General features: G+C 57.2%; 2 protein-coding genes across 2 annotated transcripts in view; both read left to right on the forward strand.

The window, feature by feature from the left end:
• The window catches only part of SEMA7A (semaphorin 7A (John Milton Hagen blood group)), a 140,520-nt gene that overhangs the window by 16,760 nt on the left and 112,881 nt on the right, over nucleotides 1-10,879 (forward strand). The window lies entirely within an intron of this gene.
• Nucleotides 2,994-8,426, forward strand: LOC133266137 (cytochrome P450 1A4-like). Its single transcript, XM_061447321.1, has 7 exons — nucleotides 2,994-3,595; nucleotides 4,420-5,273; nucleotides 5,440-5,566; nucleotides 5,820-5,909; nucleotides 5,998-6,121; nucleotides 6,618-6,704; nucleotides 7,672-8,426. The coding sequence occupies exons 2-7, from the start codon at nucleotides 4,440-4,442 to the stop codon at nucleotides 7,976-7,978; spliced, it is 1,569 nt and encodes a 522-aa protein (XP_061303305.1). The 5' UTR covers nucleotides 2,994-3,595; nucleotides 4,420-4,439; the 3' UTR covers nucleotides 7,979-8,426.

Raw genomic sequence — 10,879 nt, forward strand, 5'->3', positions numbered from 1 at the left:
AGCCCTCTGCATCCCTGGGGTACCAGCAGGTGGTCGCGGCGCCCTGGCACCGGTGGTGGCAGGACCTGGTGGCCGGCGGCAGAGCCAGGCTCAGGTTAACCATTGCCCAGGTTCGCGTGAGAAGGCGGCTGGCTCGCTTCCCCCGGCTCCTCCGTGGCAAACAGCGGAGGAGTGGCGGGGCAGAGGGGAGGAGGTGAGCCCCACAGATAGGAGAGGTGGATGGGGCAGCGCGGGGCAAGGCTGGGGCAGCTCATCCTTCCCCAAACCCAGCCGGAGAGCTGGGAGCCGCTGGGGCTGCTGCTGGAGCTGGGGAGGAATGCAGGGCTTTGGGAAGCGCAGCCGGGATGAGCAGGAATGAGCTGAGCTTTGGGGTTCAGCTCATCCAGTTTCATTCCATCTTGGGATGTGGGAATTTGGCGCAGGTAAAAGCTGAGCTAATATTTAATAAAGGCTTTCAACATCTGCTCTAATCAGGCTCATTAACAGCAGTGACGCCGTTCATTAGTGTTTGGCAAGAACAGTTACAAAACCCTGGCTGCTAAGATCCACTCTGCTCAGTGCCAGGCACCTCGCACCAGCGTGTGTGTGCGTGCAAGGACATACACGGGAGCAAGAGGATCCTGGTGTACACCCTGTGTGCATGCGTGGCAGAGCAGGGGCTGTGTGTGAACACGGGCAAATCCACCCATGCAAGAGCATCAACAAGCTGTGTGCTTGTACGTGGGCTATGTGCGTGTGTATAGTGTCTGCGTGCATGTCTAGTGTGACCGTGCGCATGGATAGAGTGCTTGTGTGCATGGATAGCATGTCTGTGTGCATGTATAATGTGCCCGTGTGCATGTATAGCATGTCTAGTGTGTCCGTGTACATGGATAGGGTGTCCATGTGTATGCCTAGTGTGTCTGTGTGTATGTATAGAGTGCTTGTGTGCATGTATAATGTGTCTGTGTGCATGTATAGCATGTCTGCCTGTCTGCATGTCTACTGTCTGTGTGCATGTATAGGGTGTTTGCATGTCTAGTATGTCTGTGTGTATGACTAGTGTGTCTGTGTGCATGTATAGAGTGCTTGTATGCATGTCTAGTGTGTCTGTGTGCATGTATAGGTTGTCCACGCGCATGTACAGTGTCTGTGTGCATGTATAGTGTATCTGTGTGCATGGATAGGGTGTCTGTGTGTCTAGTGTGTCTGTGTGCATGTACAGAGTGCTTGTGTGCATGTATATGTGTCAGTGTGCATGTATAGGGCATCTGTGTGCATGTATAGAGTGTCTGTGTGCATGTATAGAGTGCTTGTGTGCATGTATATGTGTCAGTGTGCATGTATAGGGCATCTGTGTGCATGTATAGAGTGTCTGTGTGCATGTATAGAGTGTCTGTGTGCATGTATAGAGTGCTTGTGTGCATGTATATGTGTCAGTGTGCATGTATAGGGCATCTGTGTGCATGTATGGGGTGTCTGTGCATGTATAGAGTGTTGGTGTATATGTATAATGTGACTGTGTTCATGTATAGGGCATCTGTGTGCACGTATAGGTGTCTGTGTGCATGTATAGGTTGTTCGCATGCATGTATAGTCTGTGTGCATAAGGGAGTGTTAAAATGTGCATGAGTGCACTGGTGTAAATGCCCCATGCACATGGCATGTACACATGGTGCTGTATGTGCTGTGTGTATGTGTAGTCTGCACCTATAGATGTGTAGGGTGAATGCACACACAGCCGGAGGTACGTGGCTTCACTGGGAGCTGCAGGTGTGGGTGCCGCAGTGAGGGCACGGGGACATCTGTGCCTGGGGTTTATGGACACAGCCACGTGTCCTGCCCGGTCCATGTGTCCCAAGCAGACCTCCAGAGACATGGGTAAAGACAGTGCAGTGTGTCCCTTGGGGAGGGACAGCTCTGCCTGGGACACGTCAGAGCGGGCTGGGGCACCGCTCAGTGTCCCCTGGACCCCAAAGGGGACATCTGTGGTGGCACGACTGAGACCCTCAGCTTTGCACAGTGGGAAACTGCCTTCTCGAGGGATGTCCCTGTGCCATCAAGGGGGACAGAAGTGGCGCAGGGGGCTGCCGCCACCAGCATGGGGATGGCAGAGGGGATACAGCCCAGTGTGCCCAGTGCCCCCAGTTCTGGGGACCCCCCACCCCAGCCAGCCGGGGGGGGGTGTGATCTCGAGCTGCTCCGGCGCCGCTTTGACCCCGGGCCAGGCTCCTGGACGTGAGGCCACCGCCCTGGTCCTTTAAAAGCCATTTCCCCCCCCACCCGCCCATAGCGTGACTGCGAGTGACCCTCCCGGGTCAGTCCGGAGCCCCTTCGCACGCGATGTCCCCAGTGCCACCCCCAGGACCCCCCCCTTCCCTCCGGCGGGGCGGGACCCCACGGCCCCTCTCCCATCCCACTGTGGCTGGGCTGGGGATAGGGGGGATGAGGGTGGAAGCGGTGAGATTCGGGCTACGTCTGGTCCCGCTTGTCCTCCTTGAAGGACACGTCTTGACCTGTCGCCCAACAGGGACTGGGGATGGGGGCGGGACCCGCTGTGGTCCCCGAGCATCCCCCCGACGTGATCCCCCTGCCCCATCCCGGCTGCCCTGTGCCCCGGGCACAGGTGACAGAGGGCACGGCCGCTTCGCACGCGAACTTGGACAATCTTTAACTGGGCCGGGGCAGGGAGGGCCGTGACCCCCGGGGCTGCCCCACCGCCCCCCTTGCCCTGCAGCACCACGGCTGTGGGCCAATAGAGCGGCCCCGCACCGGCGAGGGGACCCGGTGATGCCCCGTACCCCGGGCTCTTCCCCCTCTGCTCCCACGGGGAGCACCGTCGGAGGCACCGGCAGCCCCCGCCGACGTGGAGGACAGCTAAAGCACTGCGGGGGGGGGGGGGGGGGGGAGCGTGGTCCGCACTCATCCCTGCGTGTTCCCGGGGCTCCTTTGGGATGGCACCGGGGGGGATCCCCTGCTCCTGCCCCGCACTGCGGACACCGGCTGCGCTTTCCCACGCTCCCGGCTCCGGATACCGGAGACATCCCGGGGCTGCGGGCACCGGCGGCGAGGAGGGGGAACGGAGCCGGGGCTGCGGGAAAGGGGAAAGCGGGGCTCGGTGGACCCGGGGCGCTGCCCGGGGTTGAGGGAGGGGGGAACCGGGGCTCGGAACCGGCGCCTTTAAGATCCTGCCGGTAGCGTGACTGGAGTGACCGGGGCGGCGCGGGTTGCCCAAACATCCCGCCCGCTTCGCACGCGATGCCCGCCCCGGTCTGGAACCCACGGGCGGCACCGGCACCCCCCCCTGTCCCGACGGGTCCCCCCCTTCCTCCTCCTGCAGCCCTGCAGCCTCCCCACGGTGACAGGCAGGGAACGGGGCTCCCGCACCCCAACCCGTGTGTGAGCGGGTGCGGGGCTTGCGGGATCTCCGCCGGGGGGGGGGGGGGGTCCGGGTTAGGTGTTTGGAGTTGGGACGCACGTCAGCTTTGATTAGGCTTTGGCCACGTGACGGGAGGTGTCCGGGCCAATCAGGGCAAGCGGCGATGCATATAAAGCAGGAGCGAAGAGGAGTTGGGGGGTACCTGCCGGGCGGATCGGGCCCCAAAGCGCTCCACAGGTGAGTACCCCCGGGATGAACGGGTGCGGGGGGCGCTTCCAGGGCACCCCCGAGGGATGGGCAGCCGGGGGTGCTCTGCTTTGGGTATCCCCACACTCTGGCTCCCCAGGTCTTCTGTGGCATCCTTCCTGCAGCTGCTGGAGGGTGATTCCTTGGGGGTTCTGAGGGTAATCCTTGCCCCAAAATCCCTCTCACCATGGGGCAGCCACGATCTGCAGCCATGGGCTGGGGTCCCAGCAGCCCCCACGTTCCTCACCCTGTGGGACCTTGGTGTCCCTTAGGGTCTGTACCAGCCTGCCCAACCCAAGGGGAGGGGGGATTTCAGTTCCAACCTCTTCCTACCCCTGGCTCGGCATTTCCTGAGGGATTTCTGATGGAGGAGGGAGCTGGGTGCGCACAGCCTCCAGCCCCACTCTGCAGCCATGGCTGGCTTTCATGGCCATCCACATTTGAGGGAGATTCATGGCAATGCTGTGTTTTGGTGGTGAGCAGAGGCTTGGAATGAGCAACCAGGAGGATTCAGCTTTCCCACACTCAAGTATGGGAAAGCACTCAAGTGTTCTGGAACAGGCTCGGCAGTAGAAAGGAGGTGCTGTAGTTGAGAGAGCACCTTTCCTTCCCTTCACACACAGTAAAAGCTGTGGGACCCATTCCTTCCACTCCTGGCTAGCAAAATACGGCTTCTAAGTGCAAGCAGCTTCCTAAAGTGCACAAAACTGATGCAGCTCTGGATCAGAAGTTAAACCAGACTTAAGTGCTGCGTAGGTGCCTCAGACTGGAGGTTCTCCGTAGTCTTCCTAATGCCTCTTTGATTCATTACCAAGGTTCCTGCACACTGGCAGCGATGTCTCTGGTGGGAAGCCAAGGCGTTGTCTCGGCCACCGAGCTCCTCCTGGCTGGTGCCGTGTTCTGCCTGGTGTTCCTGCTCATCCAGTCCCTCCAGCAGCGCGTGCCCAAGGGGCTGAAGAGCCCCCCCGGCCCCAGGGGCTTCCCCATCCTCGGCAACGTGCTGGAGCTCAGGAAGGACCCGCACTTGGCGCTGACCCGGCTGAGCCGGCGCTACGGGGACGTGATGGAGGTGAGGATCGGCACCCGGCCCGTGCTGGTGCTGAGCGGGCTGGACACCATCAAGCAAGCCCTGGTGAAGCAAGCAGAAGACTTCCTGGGCCGCCCCGACCTCCACAGCTTCCGCTACATTGCGGACGGGCAGAGCATGACCTTCAGCCCTGACGCCGGGGAGGTGTGGAGAGCCCTCAGGAAGCTGGCCCAGAACGCCCTCAAGACCTTCTCTGCCACCCCCAGCCCCACGGCCTCGTCCATCTGCCTCCTGGAGGAGCACGTGTCCAAGGAGGCCGAGTACCTGGTCACCAAGTTCCTGCAGCTCATGGAGGAGGAGAAGAGCTTCGACCCCTACCGGTACCTGGTGGTGTCCGTGGCCAACGTCATCTGCGCCATGTGCTTTGGCAAGCGCCACGACCACAACGACCAGGAGCTGCTCAATATAGTGAACCTCAACAATGAGTTTGGAGATGTGGCTGCTTCTGGCAACCCTGCAGACTTCATCCCCCTGCTCCGGTATCTTCCCAGCCACAGCATGAAGCTCTTCAAGGACATCAACAGGCATTTCAACTCCTTCGTGCATAAGCTTGTCCAGGAGCATTACACCAGCTTTGATAAGGTAAGAGCTCGGATACTCTGGGATGCAGGTAGAGGTGCCTACAAACATCAGAGCTCCTTGGGGCTCTCCTATCTGAGTTAATCCCCCAGGGCCTGGCCCTTGCTGGGGGGGGTTTCCCCCAGCTCTCGGTGTCCATGGTGTCCCTGACTCAGCTTCTCTCCCCCAGGAGCACATTCGGGACATCACGGACTCACTGATTGAGCACTGCCAGGAGAACAGTGTAGGGGAGGATGCCCACGTCCCGCTCTCCAATAAGAAGATCATTGGCATCGTCTATGACCTCTTTGGGGCAGGTGAGAACATCTCGGAGGGTAAAGCCTTGCCGCTGGGATGCTGGGTGTGGGAGCTGGAGCTCTTGGGATGAGACCTTGGCCGTGCTTGGGTATTTGGAGCTGTTCCTGGGCTTTCATGTGCCCCTTGAACAGTGACCAGAGCAGATGCTGCTGGGGAACCTGCTCCAAGGCAAACATCTGGAGCGCTGGGATCTGTAAATACCCACTACCTGCCCTCTTTTGGTAGCTCAATGACTTCTCCATGTCCATCCAGGCTTTGACACTGTGACAACTGCCTTATCCTGGAGCCTCATGTATGTCGCCTTGTACCCCCGCATCCAGAAGAGGATCCAGGAAGAGCTGGGTGAGTCCAGGAACCTGCTTCCCCTGGAGCCAAAACCTCCCTGTCCAAGGCTGACCCGAACCTGCTCCCTTCTCTCAACCTCCCACAGACCAGACCATCGGCCGGGAGCGCAGACCGAGGCTGTCGGACCGGGGCGCGCTGCCCTACACAGAAGCCTTTATCCTGGAGGTGTTCAGGCACTCCTCCTTTGTGCCCTTCACCCTCCCGCACAGGTAAGGGCTGCAGTGCCTGGCATCCTATTTGGGGTTTTCTGTGGAGCGGTTTTCTGGGAGGTGCTCTTGAGGCAGATGATTGCCTGGGAATCCATCCCTGCTATGAGGAAATATTCCAGCGCACAGATTGAATGACTCCTGTCAAAGCTCTCCATGGCTTTCACACCTGGTAGTGCCGGTGCCTGGGGCTGCATCCACCACAAAGCCCTTTGGAGGGATGTCAAACACCCCTGGGTTTGTATTTCCCCCAGCCTCCCCATTGGGAGAAACCCCATCAGAACTCATCCAGCTTCCCAAAACTGGCATCCTTCTGCTCAAGGAGAAGTGTTAACCTATTTAGTCTCCCAGATGCAATGTGGGGTATTTCCTCATCAGTTATAAGAGTACAAACAGGGCATAGAGACTGAAACCCTTGAACCTGTCAAGCTTTGTTTCACCTTGAAGCTGCAGGTCTCCTCTTAATTTCTCTTTCCCCTCTGCCCTGTATCTCTTTCAGTACAACAAGAGCAACAACGTTGAATGGCTACTACATCCCCAAGGATACCTGTGTGTTTGTCAACCAGTGGCAAGTGAACCACGACGAGTGAGTATTCCAAGGCAGGAAAAGGCAGATTGGGTCAAAAACTCCTGGGCATGGAGCTGCCGTGGGGTGACTTGGTCACTGGCTCAGCAACTCCCCATCACATGGTGATGTCCTCAGTGCACCGGACATCCCGTTTACGTGCAAGGGCTGGCAGCTTGGGCTGCTGAATAATCAGGAATCAGTAGATCCTCCTGCCAAGCAGCCCTTGTGATCCGGGGCTATGGCTTTGGATGTGCTCAGTGGGAACGTCCCGGTTCCCTCTTCCAGAGAGAAACATGTCCTGACGTGACTCCCGTTAAACTCCATCAGCTCCTGTTGTTAGTTCTGGTAATCAGCTTGGGTGGATGAAAGGGGTCTGTACAGCAAAGCCCCATGCTACCCTTCCGCTGCTCTCCAGTAGAGACCCTCCTGGGCAGGGGAGCAAGCCTTGACACAAAAGATAGTTCCCGGATCAGAAGCTTGTACCCAAGTATCCCAGCAGCAGAAACATCACGGTATTCCTCCTGAGCACTGCAATGGGAGCACTGTCTTTGGGGACAGTGAGGATTCCCTGTGTCCAAGCAGAAAGTCTCAGCTAAGAACTGGAAAATCCCACCTAGCACCTACCAGGAGCCAGGCTGGGATGGGTTGGGAAGGCTTCAAGGTCAGAAAACTCTCAGGTCTCCATCCTTGCTTTTTGTAAGAGCTGCTGACCGATTTCCATGCTCCCCTTTTGGCTGAGGCTGCAGGATGCCCAGCTATTGCACGCTGAATTAAATCCACCTCCGGGATCTGCACAGGCAAACACAGGCTGAGTTTGGAATAGAGATTTCAATAGCCTGAGCTGATGGGCTCTGTCATCTCGTTGGCATTTCAGACCAGGGACAGAGGTTGCCAAAGGGGTTTTGGGTGGCGAAGTGCGGAAGCACTGCGGTGCGTCTCTCCGGGTGAATCCAGCTCCCTCAGCTGGGTCTCCTTTCTGCCGCAGGAAGCTTTGGAAGGAGCCCTCAGCCTTCAAGCCTGAGCGGTTCCTCAACGCCGCAGGGACGGAGCTCAACAGGACGGAGGGTGACAAAGTGATGACTTTCGGCTTGGGCAAGCGGCGCTGCCTCGGCGAGTCCATCGGCCGCTGGGAAGTCTTCCTCTTCTTGGCCACGCTGCTGCAGCAGCTGGAGTTCAGCCTGCGGCCCGGCGCGGGGGTGGACATCACCCCTCAGTACGGGCTGACAATGAAGTACAAGAAGTGCAGCTGCTTCCAGATCAGGCAGCGCTTCCCCACGAAGAGCTCTGCATGAGCCGCGGGAGGAAGCATCACGCCGCACGAGAGCCGGCCCTGGGAGCTGCACGCTCAGCCTGCTTTTGCTAATGCTCTCTAGAAGCCAGCACAGCTCCTCACTGTGTTGCTTCACTGGGGGCTTGTTCATCTCATGTAAATGATGGTGGGGAGGGATAAAGCCTGCTTTGTCAGGCTCCCCACGCCCCCCCCCCCAGGCAGGTTCCATTGCTGTTGCCTGCATAAAAGCTCACCATGGGGAGATCTGTGGGGATCACAGCCCTGGGGTGGGGAGGGAGGGAGGGAGGGAGGAGGATGCTTTGGGCTGGGAGAGGCAGTGTGGGGTAGCGGTAGGGGTGTTCTCACCCTGCCTCCTGCAACACTCCCTTCATCCACCAAACAGGAATCAAGCTGTGGGATCCTCCCTGGGAAACCTGGCTTTTCCCACAGGGAGAAGCCTCTCAAGCTCTGGCAGAGCTCTTTGGCTCCAGCTGCCTTCTGAAGGGGTCTTGGGCTGATGCAGGGGCCAGACCTGCACCAGCACCCACCTGCCCTCAGTGTAAATGCATTAAATGAACCCCCAAGTGTTTTACCCATCCTCGGAGACAGCCTGAGAGGTGAATGAATGTATATCCATCAGCAGTGCTGTTCAGAGATGGCTAAATTCCTCCCAGGAAACCTTCTGGAAAATATCCAAGGTCTGACAGTAAGGGGCAAGAAGCAATAAGAGGCACATTCTGGCTTCCAGAGAATGTATTTGCTGCTTTTAATCAACTAATAGTTTGTGGGTCCTTTAGCAAGCAATAGAGTCCCATATTCAGCCTAGTAAAGGTTTGAGGGCTGCAGGAGATGGTGAATTCCCATGGCAAATTGAGCACTGGTTCCTGCTGCTTCCTACCTGTGTGGAACACATCCATACCCTGGGATATGAACTGCAGTGATTCTAACCCAATAAATACTTATACTGAAGTGCTGAAAGTTTCTTGTTTGGTTCTTTCTGGTCTTATTCCTCTGAGAAAAGATTTTTTGAGGAAAAGCCCAAGATGATCTCTCCATCATCCTTAAAAACTGACTTGGATGTGTTGGATCAGGGTTTTCCTGCAGGGACATGAGCTGGATGTTCCTTTACCATCGGGGCTGTGACACCAGTGCTATTAGGGGGAGCATTTAGTCCTCACAGGAGCTGGCTCTGGTCCTCTCCCTGTGTGTATAGAGAAGCTAAAACCTTAACAGAGAGGTGATGCTGAGCTTTGATGGGTTCAGGATTTCACCCAAAATCAAGCATGGCCCTTTTATTCCTCCAAATAAATGAATCAGGAGCTTGCAAACAGCATTTCAGGACCCTCAGGGAAGCGATCCACAGAGGGATGCTTCAGACCATCGCCTGCTCTGTGCTTCCCCAGCTCAGAGCATGGTTATTTCTGAAGGCTTTTCATAGCACCCCTTGAAAAAGGTGATAAACACTAAATTGCCATGTAATTAATAGGGGAATATATGGAAAACTGGGGTCTGGGCACACCTGAAGGGCATCTCTCCAGGGTTTCCAGCTTGCTGGGGTAGGAAGCTCTTGCCCCACAGGTATGTTTCCTTGAGGCACAAATGCTTGGAGCTGGGGTCTAATATAAGGAATCGTGGCAAACTTGTGCTGAAAAGTGTGTCCCTCCCCAGATCCCTGCCCTGGGATGCTCTGTGGTGGGAGATGCTCTTGCCCCATCCAGGCAGCTATCAAAGTAAGAGCAGAAAGGTGACTATTTGACTCCATCTGTCACCTGGATGGGATGGACAACCACAGGGGTAGTTTGGATGAGGTGGCTGTGCCCTGGAAAGGCTGCTCTGGAGAAGAGGAGCCTTCCTCCCACCCTAACCTGCCTCACCTTCACAGGGCTGTTACTGACTGTGTTCCCAATGACTGTGTGTTCCATTAGCCTCTGTGCACAACAGCTCAGGAAGGGATTCCACACCCCGCCTGCTCCTTCCTCCCAGTAATGAGCAAAACAGGCTCAGGATTCCGGGGGGGGGGGAAAGCTGGGGGTAGCAGAGCTGAGGAGAAAGCAGGAGGTGAATGTACCTGTGCCTTGGGTGGGGAGTCTGGGAGAGGGGATGGAGCGGTGATGGAGATGATGGAGGTGGTGGAGGCATGATGGAGGAGTGATGGAGGTATGTGACAGAGGTGGTGGAGGGGTGATGGAAGTGTGATGGAGTGGTGTGGAGGTGATGGGGTGATGGAGGTGATTGAGGTGATGGAGGTGACAGAGGGGTGATGGAGGTGTGGCGGAGGTGATGGAAATATGATGGGGAGGTGATGGAGGTGACAGTGATGGGGGTGTGACAGAGGCAATGAAGGTGTGATGGAAGTATGATGAAGGGGTGATGGAGGTGATGGAGAGGTGGCAGATGTGTGGCAGAGGTGAAGGGGGTGATGTAGGGTTGAGGAAGGTGTGACAGGCAATGGAGGTGTGGTGGAAGTGTGGTATGATGGAGGTGACAGAGGGGTGATGAAGGTGATGGACGTATGATGGAGGTGGGGTGGGGGTGACGGAGAGGTGATGGAAGTGATGGAGAGGTGATGGATGATGAAGGGATAATGGAGGGGTGATGAAAGGATGATGAAGTGGTGATGGAGGGGCAACGGAGGTGTGGGAGGGGTGATGGTGATGGAGGAGTGATGGAGGTGAGGGAGAGGTGATGGATGATGGAAGAGGTGATGGAGGGGTGATGGAGGTGATGGGGTTGACGTGTGAATGAGGTGGTGGAGGTGTGAGGACACTGGCAGTGACACGGGGCAGATATGGCAGAGAGCGTGCGGCAGCAGTGACAGAGATGTGATGGAGGTGAGGGTGGGATGGGTGTGATGGACGAAGTGTGCCAGTGGCGATAGGTGACGGAGGGGTCACATCGGCGATGGGTGACGGAGGGGTCACAG

Source organism: Pezoporus flaviventris, unplaced genomic scaffold, assembly GCF_033815535.1.
Source record: "Pezoporus flaviventris isolate CSIRO_AGI_PZ_B2104156 unplaced genomic scaffold, CSIRO_AGI_Pfla_v1 ptg000006l, whole genome shotgun sequence".
NCBI classification, from domain to species: domain Eukaryota; kingdom Metazoa; phylum Chordata; class Aves; order Psittaciformes; family Psittacidae; genus Pezoporus; species Pezoporus flaviventris.